Below are 24,850 nucleotides of genomic sequence, written 5' to 3'. Positions count from 1 at the left end.
AGTCTTGGGCTGGAGGCAAAGCATGAGATGGGCATAGATAAGAGATCAGGGCATAGGTAAGGCCAGATAGTCATCTCAGATTTCTCAGCTTTCACACTGCAAATGTCCTGATGCCCACAATGGACATGACCAACATAACTACATCACATAATACTTTTCTCTGAAACTCTTTGCCCTTCTCAGAAAGCTCCTTTCTTCTATAGCCTCTGTTTTCTCCTTCATCGAATCATCTTGGCTTGAAAGTCTTTCTTCCTCCAAAGTCTGTGAACCTGGGGGCAGAGGAGCAGTGGCAGTTGTTTTCTTTTGCACGTAATTGCACCAATCCTAGTTTTCCTCACCCGCAAACTGAGGCTAGCAGGATATGTTTTGGATGGTTATGAGCCTTAAATGAGGTGAACTGAGGCAGAAAAGGGACCTGATACAGATCCTGTTGCAGAGTGAGGACACAGTACGGCCTCCTATCATGCCTATCCTTCTGAGAAACCCCGTGAGAGTTATGAATGAGAAAGATGACCCAAAGAGGACAAAGAATGAATTAACGGTGACATGGACGTGAATAACAAAGAAGGTCCAGACGTATGGCCTTTGTCATTAACCTCTAGTTTAGAATAGATTTCCTGAATTACTGGTTGGCATCTTACCTTTTCTTTTTGTCTCAAAAATTTAAGGTGGATTTTTTATGATCTGGGAGTTTCAATTCTCTTATAACCCTTTATATTGTTTTCAAAGCCACCCCCTTTCCATTAATGTGATTTTGGATTCCTACTGCTTTTGTGGGAAAACAGCCCTGCCTCATACCACTTCTCTGATCATTTCCTTACTGTTTCAGAACTTCCCACCTTACAACGTATATAATTTGACCACTGCAGGCTCTGTGTGGCTTGCCCTGGAGCAGTGACCAAAGTGTTGTTTCTAGGGAGACAGCAAGAAGATGGAAGATGCCAGCGCTTACCTGACACTTCCGTCTTATCGACACCACGTGGAAAACAAGGGAGCCACTCTGAGCCGCAGCTCCAGCAGCATGGGGGGCCTTTCTGTCAGCTCCCGTGATGTGTTCTCCATTTCCACCCTGGTGTGCTCCACAAAGCTCACGCAGAATGGTAATGGAACCATTGAGAATTGGGTCTGTGGTGTTTGTGCACAATTGCATAAAGCCCAGGGGAGGCCAGATGTGGGCGGTTTAGCCAGTAATGATAAATCTCTCTCTGGATTCTTCTCTAGTGGGTTTGCTGGGTTTGCTCAAGTGGCGGATGAAGCCACAACTGCTCCAGGAGAATTTAGAGAAGTTGAAGATTGTGGATGGAGAGGAAGTGGTGAAGGTCAGTGGACTTTGCTTGGATTCATTCACCAGTGTCAGAGCTGTGAGGGGCAGAACAAAATGTTGAAGGAGTGGAGTGACTTGACCTCTGATGATGACATACTGGCCCAATCCACCTTGAGGAAACTCTGTTGGGGGAATCCAGGCGGATGCTGAACACTGGGCATCCAAAAAACCTGCTGAATTAGGCCTTACAAATAAACCAACTCGGCTGTAGATCTCAACTCTCCCACTTGCGTGTTTTTGTGTCATAATATTATGACTATGAGACATTTCTCAGAACTGTTATGAGCCTTTGAAGTGATAACATTTAAAAATTACTCAACACAGTCACTTATACATCGTGTATAATATTCGGTGGACTAAAACATATAAAACATGGGGAAGTCAAGATACATTAACTAATATTTTTGTTGTTACCCACTGTCACATATAGTAACAGTATGGTATCTTAATACTATATGCATATTGGTAGAAATTTAAAAAATAGTTTGTGCTGCTTAGAAAGCATTATATATACTAATGATGAGTTAAAAAAAACAAAAAACACCGGGGCTATATTTTAAGTGAAGCAAGTAGAAATCAATGCAAATGTCAGGCACTGCTTCCTCATGGTAGTGGGGAATGTACAGCAGGGCTAATTAAACCAGTTCTCCTTTGTAGCACTATGACTTGGAACCGGTTTCCTGGTAGTCCTGGTGATCATGTTTCCATCAAGAACTTGGAATAGCTAGAAAGCAGAGATCAGATATCTTTGTGTGGTCACTCTGGGTCTTGAGAGATCATGGGAAATTTATTGACTTATCCCTTAGGAGGGAAGAAGGGAATCAAGTTCTATTTAATTGTCCAAACCTGGAGAAACAACAGCAGAATATCCTGATCAATGCTTTAAATACCTATCTACCTAATTTAGGAAAGGCAAAGGAATTCCCCAAGTCTGTTGTATTTGGGCAGCCTGGAGAAGTCAGCTTGCTGGGGTGAGGGCAGGGGGGTAAATTACATTGTCTTCTATTATTTTCTTCTTTAAAACATTTGGCTATTGAATTTTGTTGATATATACATACAATAATATAGGTATAGAGAGTTGCCAAGTGCAGCTGAAAGAATTCTTATACATGCACACCCCATCTAGCTTATGGCAATGAAGGTGCAGAACACTGGTAGGTTTTCTCAGTGTTCCTCATATATTTCCATCAGAGGAGCAACCATTAGGCTCACCACCATCACCACTGACTTTTTTCCCTTGTTCTTCGCGTTTATAAATACAGATTAACTGAGAAGGAACGTTGTATGTCTAACTTATTTTTACTTAATACAGTGTTTGCAGGGTCTTCTTCATTGTTGCACATGGAAGTGGTTTTGCTCTTCTGTAGGGTGCAGAATGCTGTCATGGGAAATGTCATAATATATGTATCTGTGCCATTGCTGTGGGATCATGTCACTCCAAGTCCTGGAGCTTATGCATGAAACTGCTCTGGACCCTTGAATGTGACACATGGTGGATGTGTGCTCCTGTTCTCTTGGAAGGACACATGGGGATGAGATGTGTGGACTATCTGCCCTCTTTCTGAATGCAACTGTACTTCTTTATCCAGTTCCTCCAGGACACTCTGGATGCCCTTTTCAACATCATGATGGAACACTCCCAAAGCAATGAGTATGACATCCTCGTCTTTGATGCTTTGGTAAGAGAGTAGGGACAATTATTCAGCCACATCAGGTTTGAATGCCTGTACCGTGAGAAAAATAGCAACATGTGGGCTATGTGGTTCTGTCCATGAATATTTTGAGGTTTTAGAACCTTTGGCAAGCAGACCAATGAGTGGCTGCTGGTTCTCTTCGGTGTTTCCTGTTCATCTGAGGGTCTGAGGCTTGGCGGTGATGGGAGTGGGGGTGGGGTTAAGTGTTCATGTCAGATTGTTGATGTCTGGTTGACAGTTCATGAGACTGGGGACTGCTGAATGACTGTCTGGCTTTCCAGGAATGCCAGGAGCTAGACCGAGGCCAGGCTATAAACCACCCAGGTGTTACCCTATCTGTCTTGCGATCTCTTCTTGATGTCCTATAATTAACCAGGGTAATTTTGGTTTTCCCAATGAACTTTTCACAGTGGAAAGCCATCTGTACTTTCCTCCTGCCTTTCCATAGGTCTCACCCCTGTCTCTGTCTTGCAATTTCAATTTTCTCCATGCTATGTGAAAAGAAGCATGAGAAACCGGGGCTAGAGACCTAGCCCTGTGCTCCAGCGCTCACCAGCCTGTGGGAAGCTCTGGGTTTCACCTATAACACTGTCAATCAATAAATTAATTAATACATTTAATATAATTTTAAAGAAAGAAATACTGTTAGGGTTATCTATGACCATCAAATTCTTGATGCAATAGCCCTGTGTCATGAATGTTTGCATCTTCAAGGAGGTTGCTTGGAGATAAGTGGGTTTCTCAAGTGCATTTAAGACAGTCCCCTAGAATGCTAGCCTTACAGTAAAGATGCTTCAAGACTAAAAGGTCCTTTGATTAAATTACTGATGGAAGAGGTGAATGTTAAATGAGCCTCCTGTAGATTCATAAAGCACAGAAGTATATTACCAACCCTGGAAGCCCCACCACAAAGAAGACAGTCTAATGACAATCCGATTTCTCTTAGTTGAGTAGGAAATTCTTTAATTTCCTAATACCTCAAAGCACACTTTTTGAAATACTCTTTCTTGGAGAGACAATGTATTAGTGAAAAGGATTAATTATTCATTAGAGGGATTATCTCTTGAACAAAAGAATCATGATAAGGGTTCAGTTATACCAGGTGAATAGTTTCCTGCTCTGGGTTACCCCTCCCCAAAAGCACCCCCAATAATTCTGACTCCTCTTCAGATTTATATAATAGGACTCATTGCAGACCGGAAATTCCAGCATTTTAACACTGTCCTGGAGGCTTACATTCAACAGCATTTCAGTGCTACCTTGGCCTACAAGTAAGTAGCTGTGTGTACAAGGATTTCCTATGCACATGTGTTTGTCCTCCCAAAATTCATGGGACACAGGGAACTTGAGCATTTCCCATTGACGCTCATATGTGTGAATTTTCCTTTTTCTAACAAATTATCCAACTCATGCTTGAATGATTCACATATCCTAAAAATAACCAAAACCCCAGAGATTAGGTGAATAGTGTACAGTGACAAACAGGTAGTTTATTCAATCATTCAGCTAGCTGACTGCTGTGTATTAAGAAGTCACCTGTGAGTCTCAGTGTGCATGCTCAATAATTCAGGGTTGATTGGATGTAGGAGACTCAGGGTCAAAGATGGAAACTCACAGGCAAATTCAGTGGCAGCCAACTTGTGAAGAAACCTTGAAAAATGGGCCAAGCCTTCTAAAGTCTGACCTACTGGTAATGAATAGAGGTAGAAAGTGTCTAAGCAAAGGAGCTCCATGGTAATTACAATAGCATGTCTATATAGAAGAAGTTGAAAAAGACATTATTACCATCATTCTCACTCATCCCCTGATTATGCCTAGTTTTTTTCCTTGTCAGAAGATTATTTTTTCCCTCACAACTTTATCTTTGCTGGCTTCTTTATGGGCAGGAAATACTTATTCATTGCCTGTAATAAATATATTTTGGAGCAGTTATTTTTGTGCTTGCAAATGAGTCGTGAGCTTTGCTGCACCACCACCTTTAACCTTTGATTGAATGCCTTATAATTTCCTGAGCAAACTAATTACCATGCTGTGGAGTAGAAAGAGATGTATTTTGAAAATATTATCCGTTATTCAGGAAATTGATGACGGTGCTGAAGACTTACTTGGATACCTCCAGCAGAGGGGAACAGTGTGAGCCCATCCTCAGAACTCTAAAAGCTTTAGAATATGTGTTCAAGTTCATTGTTCGGTCGAGGACATTATTCTCACAGTGAGTATTTGTTGTGTGAAAGTGATTGATTAGCTCTGCAATCAATATGATATAGCAATACAATATTATTTTTTACTATAGGAGATTTTTTCTTTTATTGAAAATAGAAGATTTTTTTAAAAAGAAATTATACCATGATTGGAGATGTGGCTAGGTGGCAGAGGGCTTGCAGAGCATGCATATGGCCCTGGGCTCCATTCCCTACTGCCACAAATAAACAAAAAAGGGCAAGAAACAAATGTAGTTAGATTTTGATTTTTAAAAAGCAACCCTGAAAATTCAAATCTAGCCTAGAGATCATGAATATATAATAATTTTGTTCTCTAAGCTAATTTGGGGAAGACAAAAGAAATGATATCATATGACAATGATATTTCACTCAGTGAATATGATTTGAGGCTGTTCTTTGTTTTGTTTAACATTCTTCATTTGATTTAAGATTATTTAAAGAAAATTTCTAGGAATCTGTGTTCAGTACTGTAGGTGCTGGTGGAAGAGCAGAGTGCAAGGGGTTTGCCATTAATTTGGCTCTTGAAGGCTGTGACCGAAGATTAACTGGTTTCTGAGGGTTTACTGTCTGATCTGGATATCCTCACAGCCAGCAAGTGTGATCACGTGCCAGAGAATCTTAAGGGACTTTGATGGTTAGGATCAGAGCTTGGCTGTCTCATTGAAGGGCTCTGGAGATGGAGACGTTCAAATGTAGCCAACCAAAGATTGCTTTATATTTATCTTATCTGTGTGATAAAGTTAGATAGCCTGTTGATTAAATATGTGTTAGATTGGTTGTGCATAATAGGAAATAAGAAAAATGTCTTCAGGAGTTATATTGTCTAGACTCTTATTAGCATAAATGAAGACTACTCAACTGAAATCAACTTAGAGAGAAACAAGACTTCATTTTAGTTCATAATATTGAAAAGCCCAGAGGGTAGATGGAGCCCCGACATGACTGTGTGCTGATGCTAAGTGTCATAGGGTACCCTCTCTCTAGATTTGGGCTCTGATTTCATTTTGTTGGCCACTTTTGAGGCACAGTTTCCAGTATGAGACTACATATTCTCTTAGCTGAAGATGCCCTGGCTTCCTTGTCATTCCAACAAGATTTTATGTCAAGAACAGTCTTAGGTCATGTGCTAAGATCTTAATCAGACAGTGTGTCTGTGTGACTCAAGTGAACTGTGTGTCTGTGGTAGCGTGGTAAGGCCAGTTTCTTAGATACTTTGGCTGGAGAGATGCCTTACCAAAAGAAAGCTGAAGTCTCTTTCTTCATCTGATAGTGATAGTGGATGAGTGGATGGCATAAATTTCACACTAAAACTACAGGTAGGGAATAGAATGATGTCCCAAACCTGTATGCCTTAGTTTATTTAAAAACCAAAGTATCTGTTCCTAATCCCCTGCTTTGTAATTAGTTAGATCTTGGCAATTATTCTTTCAAATTTAGGTGATTTTTTTTCAATTAGTTGTGAACCAACAGTAGCTTTTCCTGCCTTTGTTAAGTGTTGACCTTCTCGGAATTCAAGGAATCAGACCTTGTCATTCCAGATGCATGGGTCAGGATTTCTCGCCTCTTCTTCCTTGAAAGAATATTTGGTCTGTAAGAATAGATCATACCCTTTGATTCATCATATCACCTTCAGATCTTCCTTTTGCTATTATCTCTGTTTCTTCACTGCTCTGCACCTCTTTCCCATCCTTCTTGTCTTTTTCTTTTCACATTTCTTGTCTGTGTCCTGGAACAAAGCACATTTGTTCATTTCCTTTCTTTTCTACTTCCAACCACATTATTTTGTAGAACGTCTAACCCTTTACAGCAATTTTGGTACTCCATGTCTTCTGGTTTCCTAGAGTGTGGGGCAGTCTGGTATTTCTTGTATCTCACACATATGAGGTGTCACTAACATTTGTCTGGAAGTGAAGTCTTTATGACAACAAAAGAATAATCTCAAATACTTCTCCTGAACAAAAACGCATGATGGTCAACAGGGTGTCTACTGTCTTATAACAGGAACTGTTAGAAACTGTGTGTCCTGTTCATTGCAGTCTTTAAGCAATGGTCTTTCTCCTGAGTCTATAAGGGTTCAGGGAGGTTAGGGTACTCTCCCATAACCAGGAACATCTTCCTTGGAAACTAGAAAGAAGAATATCAATGCTTTGAGATTCTTCAACCATCTGGAGAGGAGTAACATAATTATTGCTTTAGGCTCATTTCGTCTGGCAGTGTCATTTTGTCCCATGTTAGTAATTGCTAATCTAGCTCTCAGTGTTTGTTCCCCTGACATTTTTCTTTGTACCTACTGCACATGAATACTTGAGAGGGTGAGGATTCTCCTGTATCAACATGCAGGATGCAACTGGGCATGGGCAGAAGAGAAGCAGTTGATAAGTCGAATTTTTATTTTACTATGTTTGGGAGGAGATGATTTGTTTCTATCCAGAGCCAAAGAAGGTGAGTTTTTTGTATCCCTGTTGTGTTACTAGCTACCTGGTTCAGTGTCTGGCATCGGTACCTCTGGCTGGACAAAAGTCTGAGCCACAGACACAATGGAAGCTGGCAGAATAGGCCCTAGCTTCTGCCACATGAGTCCCTAAATTGTGGTGCCTGTGTCCAACAGATCCTGAGTGGCCATAAACCTGATGGATATCCACTAGGCTTTTGGAAAATGACAGATTCCTCAGATGGGACAAACCACAGATGAAAATGATTCAGAAATAGTGGAAGGATTGTCTACTAAATATTGCCCTTCTTTACAAAGCCCCTTTCAGCATCTTTAACCCCCAGGCTCAAATACCCAGTAGTATGATTTACAAGCTTTCTGAGTTGTGGCTTTACATGAAGTTGGAAACAGGTTGCATTCCCCAGTACTATGATGGACATTGGCCAGACACTGATCAATGAATCTGCAGAGCCAATGAGAGGATGACACTTGAGGGGAGGAGACCCAGAGCCTAGAGCTGCATCAGCCATTGGTTCCATTCATTCTTCCTCTTCACAGATCCCAGTAGTGCTAGAACTCAGGAGGCAGTGGGTGTGATGGCCCTGAGCATGTGGTCATGTATGCATACCTAGGGGGTTCTGTTATAGGAAGCATCTCCTTGAGAAAAGGACCCAGCCTCTGCTAGCCTCAGTTTCCCTACCTATAAGCAAGGTCTCATCTCGTAGTGTTTTAATGATGGAATTGTTCAGAAAAAGTACTCCTTGTGGGATTCTACTAATGAGATACAAGAAGAAATAGCAAGGATGTGATCATGCTATCACCTAGGACATACAGAAAGACTAGCTAGGTGGTTAGATTTTGCCAACTTGACACACTCTGGAGCCACTTGGGTAGAGAAACCTCAACTGAAGAAATTCCTCCATGATATTGACATGTGGTCCTGTTTGTGGGGGTATTTTCCTTGATTAATGATTGATGTGGGAGGACCTAGCCAACTGTGGGCAGTACCATCCCTAAGCAAGTGGGCTATATAATAAAGCAAGCTGGACAAACCATGGCTGGCAAGCCAGCAAGCAGCACTCTATCATGGTCTCTGCTTCAGTGCCTGCTGCCTCCAGGTAATCGCTTGAAATCCTACTTTGATTTAACTAAATGACAGCCTGTGATAAGGGAGTGTAAGGCAAATGAACTCCTTCCAAGTTGCTTTTGGTCAATGTTTTATCAGCAACAGGAAGCAATATAGGACACTTCCTGTTTCAGGAACTTCGGACAGATTTAAATTAGAAAGATGTAGTTCTGGTGTCCTCATTCAAGCTATTTTAAACATTTACGTCCCAGGCCTTCTATTTTGTGTGTGATTTCTTTGAGTACCACAGTGTAGAGACTTCCCCTATCCTGTAAACTTACCTTGGTTTGCTGCTGGCTTATGTATGTGGACTCCAGCTCAGCTACGCCAGTTTTCCCAGAGAGTGGCTGGGGCTCTTTGGCCATTGTGATGCTTGCCCCAGTGTTTTCTTTGACTTTGTCTTCTGTACAGCTTGCATTCTTGCCTCTTTGGCTCTTGCTTCCTTCTCCTCTTCCATGCAGGCCCATTCTCTTATATCTATCTGCCTCCCACAAGTCCCCCTCCTTCTCCGGCCCCATCCCTGTCTTCAGAACCCTGTTACTTGAGTTTGAATTCTGATTGTGGATCCCACCATCGCCATGTACAGGTATTTATGGCCTTGAGAGAAATTACCTAATCTGTAGACAGCCCCATTTCCTCAAATGTAACTGCACAACAGCAGTACCCACCATGCAGGGTTACTGTTCAGGCTGCATTAATAGCTGGAGGACGAGGGACACTTACATTACCAGTATTACACAAAAAGGATGTATGGCAGGTGTCACACAGATAGGATGTATGACCATTCTTATCCATGAAGCACATCATACATCAAGTCCAGCTGGATTTGCAAAAGCGGTATAGGACTGCATCTGTTATACCTGTGGACCACACTGGACTTTACTGGGTGTGTGGTCCTGGCTCAAGCTCTCTGCATCCCTCTGGGGATATTTGCTTGCTAATTCCCTAACCTCTTTCACACCTTTGGTTGAACATCTTTTCTTTCTTTTTTTTTTTTAGCTAATGTACATTATAATGGTGTTTGTTATGATGTTTTCATAAATATATCATTGACTCTTGCTCTTATCTGCCTATACTGCCATGTCCCCTCTTGGTTCCCCTCTTCTCTCAATAGCCCTCCTTCTGCTCTCATGTCATACACACATACATAGTGTGTTGCCTCATTTAATGTCAACTTTACACAAGCCAAAGTCATTTGGGAGGCAGGAACCTCAACTGATAAAATGACCCCTCCAGATTGGCCTGTGGGCCTTTTTCTTAATTGATGATTGATATGGGAGGACCCAGACCATTATCAAAAGTGCAGTATTGGGTGCCATAAGAAAGTTGAGCTAGCCATGAGGAGCAAGTCAGTAAACTGCATTTCACCATGGCCTCTGCTTCAGTTCCTGTCTCTAGGTTTCTTCCCTGAATTCCTGCCCCGACTTCCCTCAGTGATGGAGTGACCTGAGAATTGTAAAATGAAAGAAACTCATTTCTCTGCAAATTGCTTTTGTCATGGTTCCCCAAATTGCTTTTAGTCATGGTGTTTTATTAGGGCAATAGAAACCCCAATTACGTTATATAGGCTATATACCTATATTGTGTAAAATCTAGATTCTACATATGAGGAAAAACATAATGCATTTTCTCCTCCCCCAATACTCTCTCTTGTCTCTCCCTCATCCCTCTCTTTAGAATCCTTCCCCCTCATAGTTTCCATTCTGTGTGTGCATGTGCATGTGTGTGTGTGTGTGTGCTTAATTCTAGATTTTGCATATGAGAGAAAACTGTTGATATTTGTCTTTCTAAGCCTCATATATTTCACTTAACATGACCATCTCCAGTTGCATCCCTTTTTTTTCTTGGAAGTGACATAATGTCATTCCTCTTTATTGCTGAATAAGAAATTAGTAAAGAACACGAGACCTTGGGAGGGTTTGGAAAGCCGTCCTTGCTATTGATAAAACCCTGCAGGCAGCCATGACTTTATCCTCATTCCCAAGGGATGAATAAAGAAAAGCTGCCACAGAGCAGCTTCTTAAGAAGAGAAACACACTACATTCTTACAGGATCCACAAGATTTGAAGTGTATGGCCCCCTCTCCACAGCTTACCTAGGAAGACTGCTATGGTGTAGATGGTGTTTTTAGACTGCCCTGCTGCCCTTCATTAATACGGGCTGTAGGAGCATGGTACATAGCTCCTGTCAGGACCTGTGGTCTAGCTCATCTCATCCCGAACTGAACACTCCCTCCCTTTCTCTGGATGCTTTCAATATCGCCAAGCTGAACCCGGACACCACTTCTCAGAGCTCCCTTGGCATTTTCATTTTGTTTCTTGATTATCTCTCCCCATATCCTGCCTTCTTGGCCTCGACTTACACCTCCCAAAGCTGAGATTTCTCCCATGAAAATAGTCACAGTAGCTGACCTCCATGTCATGGATGCACTGGGCAGTTGGGTTGTGTGAACAAAGCCCAGGCATGCCCAGTTCAGTCTGTACTCAGAGGGAATGCATAAACCTCGGTCTTCTTAAACAAATATGAATTTAACTTGCCAGTGTGATTTGTTTTCATTGTTCATGTATGAATAAATATTAAAATGCAATCATCTGTTTATGCTGAGCACAAGCTGGGATGCCTGTCACACCACTATTCCCGTTTCTCCCGCATGTAATTTGTTTGCATGTTAATGCCATTTATTCCTATGTAAGCCTCTGTTTTTAGGTTTGAATATAATTTCGCTTTTTGATGACAGTAATGGCTCTGTAAACGGCACAATTGTAGTTAAATGGGATTATTTTATGATAACATTAACTTGGCATCATATCAAGATGGAAGAGAAAAGTGTCATCAGAGGGATATTGTCTAACAGTTACATCTCTTTAATTTATTATCTGTTTTGTGAGTTGCTGAGCTGCTGAGGGAGAGCTAACAGCCTGTTTCTCAGGAGCATACGTGGAAGCACTCTGTCAACTGTTGAGTAAGTTAGCTGTTAGGATAAATTGTGCACATGCGCAGACTTTTAAACAGTTCCTTTTCCCTCTATTTTGGAAATATTGGTAAACATTTGTTGAGTATGTTTTATAGGCTAGGCACTTGGCTAAGACTGGTGAAATTAGTAAGTTGTGGTGATGCATTGGGTACAATAAACATGCCACCAGCCATCAAGCCATTTTTGGCAGGGGTCAGCAAGGACCAGTGATGAAGGGCAACCATAGATACTTACAAAAATACCCCACCTGGCAAACATCAGTGATTCTTTTCACAAGATATATTTTAAACACTGCAAGGTGTTTGAGAAGGCAGCTATTGGGAGAAAAGACAACCCCACCTTCCTGATACACCCATGTCATGGAAGCTCTGGTTACTCCTGTTCCTCCTATGAGCCATCATCCATTAAGTCTCTTCTCTGTGACTCTATATCACCTGATATAAGAAACTTACAAGCTATCTGCATTATATTTGTTAAATTGAAGAGGACATAGAGTCCAGAAAGGTACAGAACATGGCTCTAGGTCAACCAGCTGGATGTTGATGGGAGAGACCCTACTCACTTGTCGTATATTCTGTTGTATATGAATTTCAGGAACATGAAGAAGAATAGCACTAGGATTTGGGTAATGTCCTCCAAAGATCCAAATGTTCCCAGCCTGTGGTGCTTTTGGAAAGAGGTAGAACCTTTTAAGAGGTGGAGATTAGAATAATGGAGAAAAGCCCTGTGGAGAGGGTTATGTGACACTAGGGAATCTTTTGTTCTCCAGCCATGAGATGGTCTCCAACTGTGGACCAAAATGAAACTTTTCACTTTCTAAGTTGATTGTGTCAGGTGTTCGTTACAGTGAGCGACAGCTGGCTAATACAGACAGCTTGTGGGTAAAGCAGTAGTGGTAGAGGTAGGGGGACTAGCATGAGGAGTCCTCCAATTCATTCCAGTACCTGGGAGTAGTGTCAGACCCCACAGATCAGGGGCTCAGTGCCTGAGACTGCCCTCACTTCAGATGCTGGAGTGTTTTAGCTGAGCTTGTGACTGACCAGCTATAAATTTATAAATCTGTAGTCTCACAACATCCCTCTCAGACTAAACAATGTGTTAGAGTGTTTTACAGAGCTAAGGGAACACTTACATTTACTAATTACATAGTCCATTACAACAACATCAGTGCATACTGGGTAAAGAGTAGACTAACAACCTATGTACATGTTACTGTTGACATTTATGGCAGATATTTGCTTTATAAGTCCACCTTTGATGTGCATGCTGTTTTGGCAAAAGATTATGATAACACAGGCACATACTCACAGGCATTGCTCTCTGGGTCAGGGACATTGAAGAGTACAAAACTCAAGATTAAACTATACGTTAGTTTAGGTTGCAGAAGCTGATTACATGGGAAACACAAGGCAAGTCAGGTTGCTTGTTATATTGTTCTCTTAAAAGCAGGTCAAACAAACAGGCTGCACACACAGCATGATAGCAGTTTTAAGTCTGAAGTGACCTCAACGAGTATTATTAATTTGCTGTGAGCTCCAGAAGCTTACTTAGTTTTCTAGTATGTAAAGAATATTTCATAATAAGGTATTGCCACCACACATATACCCTTCAGACTGCTACCCTTTGGGACTCTCTACATGTCCAGTTCTCCCTTTGGGGGCTTCACTTCAAGGCTATGATGCATTAAACCATGGTGTGTTGATGAGTGATTTAACCCGAGGCATCTCTCATCTGCTTGGACACTGAAGAAGAAGGCTCAAGGTCCCAACCCAATAATCTTACCTTGGATCTGGAAGCTACTAAAAGTCCCATTCACTAGTCATCTCATTAACATACAAAAAGACACCCATCACTCAGTGATTCCAAGCATGGTACATGCAGACCATTAGTGTGCTGTAACAAGTCTGTGTGTGCTTGGGGTATGCAAAGTTTAACATGTTTCTTGCACAGCTTGCTAGACATGTACTGCAGAGATTTGGATGCCAGAGAAATGGAGAATGGAAATAGTGTTTTTGTGCAAATCCATCTGTGACCACCTTTGGAGCTGTAGCACAAGCTAAGGGATGTGATAAAACTGAGGATGTGATCCAGGAAATTAGCACATTGTAAGGGATGGGCAACAGAAGAGTTCCAAGTAAGCAAGGTCAGGGACAAAGGAGAAGAAGCAGGAAGGACCTGTTTTCCTGGAGTTTATAGAGGGAGTGAAGTGAGGGAGCATGAGTCAACATTGCTGGCTGCTGCATTGAGGTCATGGCACATGGAAGCAAAATCATGGTGCATGGAAGCTGGTAGGAACTCCAATGAAGAATTCACTTTCTTAGAGCTTATCATTTTTTGACCTTGTCTTCTCTTACCATCACAGAATATCCAAGGCTAGCTCCCAGTTCTGGGGTGGTGCCTGAATCAGTTCAGGTCTGGTGAGGCTTTAAGAGGTGGGCTGTATCACGTGGCAGGAGTGATTTAAAGGTGGAGGGATTATATAGCCAGGCTGAAAGCTAGGTGACTGGGGAGTGGCCTGGCCTATCCTTTCCAAAGTACCCTTCTTTTGAAAATTGAGGGGTCACATGACAACTGCTTAATGCCTTCTAAAGACACAGTTGACCTAATGACTTCTGCTAAACCCTACCTCTTGGAGGTTCCACACTGCCTTTCATCAAGCTCTAGTTTAGGAACCCTGTGGGTGGGGCACAGCAGCATCTTTTCTAACATCCAGTCTAGAGGCCACTGGAGAAAGCCAAGAGATCCGGGCTCAAAGTATAATTGATTTCCCATCATCCACATGTGAGCTGCCAACATTTGGATTGTCTTGTGCTGGGGTATGATCCTAGGCCTACTTCTCTAATTGTGGCCTTCAGAGTCTGGGCAGACTTTTTCATATTCTGCTCACACCCAAGTATAAGACACTGGTCTTGTCTGCTTCCATTGTCCCTTTAAATGGCTTAATTTTGTAGAACAAGACTATCTGCTGTAGACAGTTAAGAAAAAGCCATGGAGGGCATGAGACGTTCTTTCTTCCAGGATGAAGCAGGGAGCAGTTTTCTTTTCTTGTTAACTCATTAGAAATCTGTGAGCTAGCTAGATGAATCCTTGCCCAAGAGCAAAAATGCCTGTTTCTGTCAAACGTCAAGGCTCACAGTTCCTCGGAGAATGACTCAGGTGAGGGAGCTATCTACTGAATACTATGGCAGTTTAGCAAATGTGTTTGCAAATTTCTTGAAACTAAATATGAGCTTTCTGGGTAAGAAAGGTCTAGTGTGCCAGAGGGGTAAAGGTCGACAAGCTAACACGGTTGTCAGGGTTGGGGAGTTGTGTAAGGATGGCTGCATGGACTTCAGATGCACTAGAGGTAGGTATTTCCTGAAGAAGCATTTGTTTCCTTAATAAGAAAACTATATTATTCAATTATTTATTATATCTTTAGGATAGAAGAAAAACTGTAATCTTATGAGGCATATCTGGGTTCTGTGCTTCAGGTTTCTAAACCTCTCTTGCATCTCCAGGATGTATTATGCTAATGTAGCTCAAGCAGAGACATGGGGATTTCATTCATTCATTCATTCATTCATTCATTCATTCATTCAACCAAGTAGCACTTGATGGATACAACCAAATATGAGGAACCTCTTTGGTTCCACTCCCTGCTGGCTACTCAGTGGCTGTTTGCTGAGTGCTTTCTCTAGACCAGCTTGAGTGTCTAATCCAGGAGGGGTTAGTCTTCTATTTCGTAGAGGAAAAAAGATACACTAGAGCCCAGACAAGGGTGCATGGCAGGTTGTGGGGATGCTGAGGACACCCCAAGGGTAAGCTCTAGGCCATCATGGTTGGTAAAGTGTTGTCCTGGGGCTCACAGGCTTGGGAACTAAGACTGACCCAGCATCATCGTAATCTGCCTTAGGAAGTTGGCTCTGTCCAAAGGTTCTGGGATACCTGCCATGCTGAGGCCTTTCCCAAGTGCCTTGTCTCTGCCTCACTGTAAGGCTGTGAGGAATTAGGAGACCTCTAAGAGTAGAATCTAGAGCTCCCCCGCCCGTGTTCTCAGGTTGTTCTGAGTGCCTCATGGCCAGACACCTGTGCACTGGACAGGGACCCTCACCCTGGGGAACAGCATCTGCTCCCTTCTGATTTCCAGGAGCTGTGCAGCTACGGATGTGAGACTTGTTCTCAGCATCCATGTATTCTCTCCCTCTTCTCTGGTACCCTTCCTCCTCATGTGGAACTCCAAAGCTCTTTTTCTTTCTTCACATTCGGATAGAATCTAGTTGTTTTTTTCTTATTCTGACTGTCTTCTGTCTCACAGAGGAAGTGTCATTCTACTATTTTATCCAGCCTAAAGTGCTATTATTTTCTTAGTCTTCTGTAACAATAAGTCTTTCTGCTAAGCCGCCCAAGTTCTGCCCACCACCACATTATGGTTCCAAGTAACAAACAGAGACTTATATTAGGTACAAATGCTGCTTGACCAATGACTAGGATTTCTCATGTGCTAGCTCAGTCTTAATTATCATAAATCTATATATTTTATAAGACTTATCTTATTGGATGCCAGCAGAAGCATCCTGTATTCCCTGGGCTCACATGGTGATTCTGCTCTTTCTCCTACCTTTCCCAGCCCCTCCTTGACTCCTAGTCCCACACATCTTGTTTTCCTATTGGCCAACTATAGTTTATTTATCAACCAATAAGACAATCCTATACACGGAAGGACCTCCCCCATCAGTCTTCCTATTCCACAGACAGCCCTGTGGCTCCCTGTTTGGAGGCCCCAAATGCTTGGACAGGTTCCCATCATTTGGTGCACCCAAATCCATCACTTCAGCTGTCACCTCTCTGCAGAGACCCAAGCTCCAGATCCACACATTCTCTCTCTCTCTCTCTCTCTCTCTCTCTCTCTCTCTCTCTCTCTCTCTCTCTCTCTCTCTCTCTCTATCCAGAAAATCAAAGTTATGTTTAGAACCAAACTTACAATGTGTCCACTCTCACAGAACCACAATCCAACATGCTGCAGGAGGTAAAACAGAAGGCCTTATTCTTGAGGCTGTAAGCACTCCATGCCCAATCCACAATGGAATCTGAAAACTTGTCCCCTTTAAGTCTTGTAAATCTGCCACATCTTGCCATCTTTATTCCAGCTCCTTTCCCTTCCTTCCATGGCACAGCTGCATCCAGTCTTCCCCTCATATGGCCAATTCTCTGCAGAGATTTTTGGGCTTCTTCAATCGACAGCTATAGCATATCAAATATGGAGTGGTTCGTTTCTAATTCCAGTCTGAATTATTTTTTTCTCCCTGTCCTACAGCCCTGGCTAAGATTTTAGGTCAGCACTGAATGGAGATAGGTACACACTGTACCTTCTCTGTTCATTATGAACTTAAGGAAGTATGAACTATTAGTAATTTAATGATGATGTTCAGTGTGAAGGACTAATAGATTTTATTGTGATGGTTTGGATTTATTTCAACCATCTTAACTGTTCATTTTTCCCCTGATTTTTGTCCTTCCTCCTTCTTTTGGGTTGTTTCCAATTTTTTCATTTTCGTCTTCCCTTTTATTACTTTGGAAGTTATACTTTATATTTAAGTTTTAATGGCTGCCTAGGTATCGTATCATACATATTTAACTTAATAAAGTTCAAAGTTAATATCTTTTACATTCCTCCTGAATAATAAAGGGATTTTTGGAAAACTCACTTCTCTCTTACATATTGTGCTTTTATTATGAAGCATTTTAGTTTGACTTTTACAAAGTATCTCCAAAATAAAATACTACTATCATTTTAAGTATTTGCCATTATTGTTATGTTTTTAGCAGTAAAACCTCACCAATATTATAGTACTGGTAAACATGGACCAGTGTAATACCTAAAAATGACCAAGGAGAGAGGTAAGAGAGGTGAGTCAATTAAGAGCACTGGCTCTGACCTGGGTTTCATTCCCAGCACCCACATGGCAGCTCACAACTGTCTGTAACTCCAGTTCCAGGGGATCTAACACCCTCATTGGGTTTCCACCAACACAGACATACAAGTAGGCAAACCATTCATGCACATGAAGTAAAAATAACTAAAACTTTAAAAATAATGAAGGATGTAAATTTTATGCTTTTAATAACCATTTAAAAGAAGTTCTTCATGCCTCATGTGACTTTTGATACTTGTTTTCCTATTTCTGAGGGAAATACTTTAGAATCATTGTAAACCACTCCTTGACTGGTATTATTTGGAAGTATGAAAGAAAGCTTTTGTAGATACAGACTTAACTCTCTTTTGGTTTGTTGATTGCTGTCTGTTGTTAAGGTTAACTTTATCATGTTGCATTGTGCGTCTTCTTGTAAGTGTCTTTTAAGCAGAAATTTTTGTTTCTGGTGCCTTTTTAGCTCTCTGCCTTTTTAGTGTTCTGCAGTTTCACTGGGATGTCTGTAAGGAGGAATTTGCTTGTCCTGGTGGAAGCAAGTCTTCTCAGATCTGGGGTTTTGTATGCTGGCTACCCAGTCAGAAAACATACCCATTCTTATCTTTTAAAATATGTTCTCTTCCCCATGTACCATCTTAAGTATATAAGTATAATGTGTCTCACTCATATTCTTTAGGTCTCACAAACTCTTTTTTGTTGTTTTGTTGTTGTTGTTGTTTTGAAACAGGGTTTCTCTGTGTAGCCCTGGCTGTCCTGTAACTCACTCAGTAGACCAGGCTGGCCTCCAACTCAGAGAGATCCACCTGCCTCTGCCTCCTGAGTGCTGGGATCATAGGCATTCACCATACCTCCTGGCTCCCCATAAGTACATATTCCTTACTTTTTTGGGTTTTGAGATTCATTCTTGATAATTGCTTAGGGGTTTCCTTTTGTTTTTATTTTCTATTCTTTTGAGACAAGGTCTTGCTGTGAATGCTTAATGGCTTGGAATTCACAGCAGCTTTCCTGATCCATCCTCCTGGAAGCTGAGGCTGCAGGTGCGCACACTGTGACAATGGCTGTGAACCTAGTTTCTCCTCTTTACCTTGTTTATTCTACTGTGTACTTTTCAGAAAGCCCTAGCGATGTCTGTCTTGAAATGTTTTCTTCTAGCAGTTTCAGACTTCCAGGTTTATAGTAAGGTCCTTGATCTATTTTTCATTGATTTTGTGCTGGGTAAGAGAAGGATCTGCTTGCATCCTTCCACGTGTGGGTACCTACTTTTCCCAGAGCTATTTGTTGAAAAGCCTAGCTATATTTCTTGAAGCTAAGTTTTATTTAGTTTATTTAGCAGTAGAGTTGAGTGTCCCCCCCTCCTCTCCCTGTATACACATTGCTTCAGCGTATGTTGTGAGTATGTGTATCTGACTATGTGTACACACATGACTTCAGAGTGTGCTCTTTGGGTATATATGCATGACTTAAAAGTGTGCTGGGTGGTGTGTCTGTGTGTATATGCATGGCTTCAGGGTGTGATGTGTGTGTCTCTGTGTGTATGCATGGCTTCAGTGTATGTTATGCTGTGTGTGTGTGTGTGTGTGTGTGTGTGTGTGTGTTTGTGTGTGTGTGTGAATGAATGGCTTCAGTATGAACTGTGTGTGTCTGTGTGTATGCATGGTTTTAGTGTGTGCTATGTGTGTTTGTGTGTATGCATGGCTTCAGTGTGTGCTATGTGTGTCTGTGTGTGTATATTCACATGCCTCCAGTGTGTGCTGTGTGTGTCTGTGTACGCATTGCTTCAGTGTGTGCTATGCGTGTTTGAATGTATGCATGTATTTACATGTATGCATGGCTTCAGTGTGCACTGTGTGTGTCTGTGTGTATACACATGGCTTCAGTGTATGCTATGTGTGTTTGTGTGTGTATGTATGGCTTCAGTGTGTGCTGTTTGTGTCTGTGTGTATATACATGGCTTCAGTGTGTCCTATGTTTGTGTGTATATGCATGCCTTCAGTGTGTGCTCTGTGTGTATGTATGTGTGTGTTTGTGTGTGTGTGTGTGTGTGTGTGTGTGTGTGTGTGCATGGCTTCAGTGTGCACTGTGTGTGTCTGTGTGTATATGCTATGCATGGCCTCAGACTGTGCTGTGTGTGTGTGGTGTGTGTATGCATAGCTTCAGTGTGTACAGTGTATCTGTGTATATTCACATGGCTTCAGTATTATGTTCTAAGGAAAATCAGACTTTGCTTCTACATTAGGGCACAGCTACCTAAAGGCACTTCCAACCAGAGATCTTTAAGCAAATGTTCTGCTTGTGGACACAGCAAAGAGCATGAATTTGGACAACATAAACACAAGGCTCAGGAGAAGACTAGCTTGTGATTAAGAATTCTCAGCAGAGATGTGTTTTCCTTCTTACTGAGAACCAAGAACAGGTAACTTCCTTAGTGTTCCCTTCAGTGCAATCCATGTCATTCTGATCTTCCTTACAGAAAAGGTGTAGCAGACTGGAGGAACTGCTGTAGGCCAGCACCTCTGTGTTAGCCAGCTATTCATCCCTAACAAAATACCTGACACAAACCACTTAAAGGAGAAATTATTCCTTTTGGCTCATGGTTTCAAGCATTTTGGTTAATGGCCAACTGCTTCCTTGATCTCAGGCCTGAAATGAGGAGGAACACGGTGGAGCAGGGATGTATGGCAGAAGAGACTTCTTACTTCGCTGCATGGTGGCTGGGGAGGAGTGGGCAGAAGGGATCCAGGCCCAGGGTAATATAGACTTCATGGGATCTACTTTCTCCTACTAGGCACCCCCCTGCAAAGTTTCCACCACCTTCCAATAATGCTATCCAATCATGAATCGATAATGGATATTTTATCAGAGCCCCCATGACTCCATCCCCTCTCAATGATTGGATTCCCCAGCCAGGGTCCAAGCCTTCAACACATGAGGTTTTGGGGGGTAGGTGCAGGGGGATACTTCCTATCTAAACCATAACAATCTCCAATAAGCAGGCCGATTGATCAAATATGTTGTTCATATTCCCCAGTAGCCATCAATGCTATGTAAAGACAATAGGTTTTGTCAGAATCCTTCATGATGAGGCTGGGTTTATTATTTTGTTTAGCTTTGGGTTGTTTCTAGTAGGTTCCCTGTTTTCTTGATAATTTTGTGATTCAATTTTTAAAAGAGATGTACTTATTTTTGCTTGTATGTATGTAAGTGTGCCACATGCATGACCAGGCCTATGAGGGTGAGGCATGAAGAGATCGAGTGTTGGGTTTTCTGGTACTAGAATTACAGATGGTTGTGAGATTCCATGTGAATGCTGGGACTGGAACCCAGGTCCTCTGGAGGAGCAGCCAGTGCTCTGAATTGCTGAGTCATTTCTCCAGGCCGCCCTTGTGATTCAATGTTAAATCCATCCTTGGCAGTAGTTTGCATTTTCAAGTCTTCCTGGGGTATTTTGTCCACCAAGCAGCCAGTGGTAGAGCTCTTCAAACTTTATCCTTTGTTGTTTTTATACCAAGAGCTGTGACCTCTCCTATCCATAGGGGATGCAATCTAAGATCCCGATTACTAGGGCCTAGTAGATACCTGAAACTGAAGAAAGTGCTGGGCCCTTTTTTTCCCTGTACATACCTATGATGAGCTTTAACTAATAAACTAGCATAGTAATAAATTGAAAACAATAGCCAGTAGTAGCACACAGCAACTGAAACAATATACTGCAATGGAGGCAATGTGAATATGTCCCCCTTTTCCTTCTCCCTCTCCCAACTATCTCCCCAGAGGTATGGTGATTGAAACCGCAGACAGCGATACTTCAGGTTGAGGGCGGTGAGGCTGCTGTACCCCAACCCCTAGAGTTAGTTTCTTCAAATGAATCTTGGAACGAAGACAGCTAGGAGCCTGGGACTGCTGCTGCTCTGGTCCTTGGCAGCCCCTGTAGCTGGTTTGTACCCGATCCCCAGGCTTATCCCTCTGCCCTGGCCTGGCCTGCCCTCCATACCTTTGATTCACCAGTTTCTCCTGCTGAGGGTCTGTGAAATTTATATGCCTGTGTCCTTTCTCCTCTTTGCGGGCTTTTATTTTTCTTACTCTGCTTTCCCGTGTCACCATAAGCATTATGTCTGTCATCCCAGTCTTTCTGGCTTGGTCAAATCTTCCTGATGTGTGTCATCACTGTCTATGTGACTTATCTGTGCAGTGCATGTCATAATGGTTGTTGTACTTGCTTGGTTGCTGATTTTTATTTCCCATCATACACAGTTAGAACAATGACTGTGCAAAATGGCTGGTGTGTTGTGACTGCAGAGTGACTATGCAGAGTGACTGGTACATAGTGACTGTGCACAGTGATTATGTAGTGAAGAGTGACTGAGCACGGCAACAGGAACATAATATCGATGCACAATGACTGGTACATTGTGGTTGTTACATAATGCCTGGTGAGTAGTGCCTGGTGCATCATGACTGTGTATAGTGACTGTGACTGGTATGTAGTGGCTGTGTATAGTGAATGGTACATTGTGACAATTGCATAATGACCCGAGCATCATGACTGTGTATAAGTGTGCATAGTGACTGTATAATGACTGGCACACAGTGACTCTTGCATGGTAATGGTCTACATGTCTTTGTCAGTTGAATGATTGGCCTGTGAAAGCACACCTGCTTAAATACTATAACAGCTGCCCTCCTCCGAGGACTCAGGGCCAACTGTTCCTCAGCTTTTCTTTCCCTTCCCTTATGACTTTCTCTTTGAGATAACCCAGTTGCAGTCCTCATTTGGTTTCCAGCCAGGTATATTGCTGAGTCAGCAAGGTCCAATAACAAAAATGCTGCCCTTGACTGTAAAGCCTACCTGCTTGGTCCAGGTATCTCTTCCTCTACCAATATTTCCTACTGTGATTCGATTTTACATAAAATCTGTTGCCTCCCCATTTACAGTAAATATTAGAACTTGGCGTCTCCTAAGCTCTAAAAGTCTACAGACAGATAATGCATTGAAGACGTTTCCCTGGCTTACACTGCAGCCTTTATCTGCTCTGTGCATTCCAGGATCAGCTTTCCTGAGCCTGGGCTTTTGCCATCCCCCACCCGGCTTCCTCAGGCATCTGCTGGGCAGGTAGAATGTTTGATCTGTTACTAATTCACAGGTGATATCAAGGTCTGGAAATACAGAGAAGCAGCCTTTCAGTGCATGGGTGTTTCTCGGGAGTTTTAGACCCGCTCTTAGAGCTGACAGCTTCAAAGGCTTCTAAGGCTTCAGCTTAGCATTTCTTCTTCCAAACACTCAGCAATTGACACAGTGCACGCCTGTCCCATGCACATTAGCCTATAAGACTCTGTTCATGTTTTAAGTACCCCAACTGATAACACGAGTTTCCATTTAAAATAGGCTAAACATATCTGTCTGTGGTTAACAGCTTAGTCAGCATTAGAAATCAAGCAATGACTGATGTATGCCGATGGAGCAGGTCACCATGCTAGGTACTGGAATGCCACTAGTAACTGAGTAAACTCACACTCAGTGTTAGTGGACCTTTTAGTTGAGTGGGGAAGAGTCATTGAGCAGAAAATCTTGTCAGTGCACAGTCATGGGGAGATATGTGGTAGGTATCCTAATGAGATTAGTCTTGCTATGGGGACTGGAGGGTTTTCTGGACAAGTGTCATCCAAACTATGGCCTCAGTGCTGAGCCATAGGGAGAAATGAAGTGGAGGAAGGTACAAGAGGTGAATAAAACCAGAAGGAGTTCCCTGAGATTTGGGAGCTTTGACTGTAGCTCAGCAGTAAAGCATATATGCTTGCATGAATGTGTATAAGGTCCTAGATTCATTCCCCAGCAGTGGCAGGGAAGGCAGGGAGAGAGGAATGGAGGGAGGGAGGGAGGGAGGGAGGGAGGGAGAGAGAGGAGAGAGAGAGAGAGAGAGAGAGAGAGAGAGAGAGAGAGAGAGAGAGAGAGAGAGAGAGAATATGAATCCCAAAGGGATGGGGGAACTAGGCTCAGAGTTGAATAATGTATTGAAGGTCACACCCTTTACCAATGCTGGTGTCAGTCCTGAAACTCAGACCATTGCACTTTTCCGCTGGGTTCCCCTCTGCTGGCAGCTCCCAGGCCTTCTATCTTGCTGCTATTGAAGTAAGGTCTCCAGTGATGCAAACGGTTGTTCTTTGGAACTTGATTTTCCTTGGATGTCCTCAAGTTTTACTGCCCAGGTATTTTTTATGATCCAAGGTATTAGTAGGGAAAATGTTAAAGAATTGTTTTTAACTACACATACCAAATGCCAGGGCTCTCAGTGGAACAGAGCAGGAAGGCTGAGGTTAATTATCCCCCTCAGGAAGCCAGGACTCAAAGAACAAGGTTCACATGCTCCAGGCATGACCACAGCTTAGAGCAATAATAACTTGACATTTCTTGGGTAATTGTCTGCCTAGCCGCAGTCAATGCCAGAAACCAGGAGGCAGGAGGAAGATCAGATTCTCCACCCCGTGAGCATCCAGGGGATCTGTCTCTAGTTGTGTGGCTTTGTGTTAGATCCCAGCTCCAGCTGTGGGTCCCCAGTGAGGTGAGAAAATCAGAAGAGGAAGGCTGGAGAAAGGAGCTGGAGGGCAAGAAACATTCACCCTGAAGAAAAAGTAGCTTTCCCTGTGAAAAACTGTAATATTTTCTCTTTAAAAAATCAGTGCAACTGCATTATGGGACAGTTGTCACTTATCCCTTTTCTAAGAGGTAACTAAATCACCAACTTAATATACCTGTCCTGGCTGGTTTCTATGTCAACTTGACACAAGTAGAGCCATCTGAGAGGAGGGAGCCTCAACTGAGAAAAAAGTCTCCTCTATGAGCTCCAGCTGTAAGTAAGCCTGTAGGGTATTTTCTTAATTAATGATTGATGAGGAGGCCCTGTTCATTGTGGGTGGTTCCACCCCTATGCTCATAGTCCTGGGTTTTATAAAAAAGGTGGCTGAGGAAGTCATAAGGAGTAAGCCACACTCCTCCCTTGCCTCTGCATCAGCTCCTGCCTCCAAGTTCCTGTCCTATTTGAGTTACTACCTTGATTGCCTTTCATGATGAACTGTGATATGGAAGTGTAAGTAAAATAAACCCTTTCCTCCACAAGTTGCTTTTGGTCATGGTGTTTCATGCCAGCAACAGAAATCCTAAGCAAGATTGGTTTC

At 42.4% G+C, this 24,850-nt stretch overlaps 1 protein-coding gene across 1 annotated transcript in view; it reads left to right on the top strand.

The window, feature by feature from the left end:
- Dock2 (dedicator of cytokinesis 2) overlaps window positions 1-24,850 on the top strand; it is a 377,575-nt gene that overhangs the window by 50,868 nt on the left and 301,857 nt on the right. Inside the window, exons 18-22 of the mRNA XM_035448098.1 lie at window positions 917-1,100; window positions 1,222-1,319; window positions 2,914-3,003; window positions 4,189-4,289; window positions 5,096-5,230. Of these exons, the coding sequence (XP_035303989.1) occupies window positions 917-1,100; window positions 1,222-1,319; window positions 2,914-3,003; window positions 4,189-4,289; window positions 5,096-5,230 (608 nt within the window). The remainder of the gene's footprint in view (window positions 1-916; window positions 1,101-1,221; window positions 1,320-2,913; window positions 3,004-4,188; window positions 4,290-5,095; window positions 5,231-24,850) is intronic.

This window comes from Cricetulus griseus, chromosome 7 (assembly GCF_003668045.3).
Source record: "Cricetulus griseus strain 17A/GY chromosome 7, alternate assembly CriGri-PICRH-1.0, whole genome shotgun sequence".
NCBI classification, from domain to species: domain Eukaryota; kingdom Metazoa; phylum Chordata; class Mammalia; order Rodentia; family Cricetidae; genus Cricetulus; species Cricetulus griseus.
The sequence above is the reverse complement of the archived record's forward strand: the minus strand, read 5'-3'. Positions and strand labels throughout refer to the sequence as shown.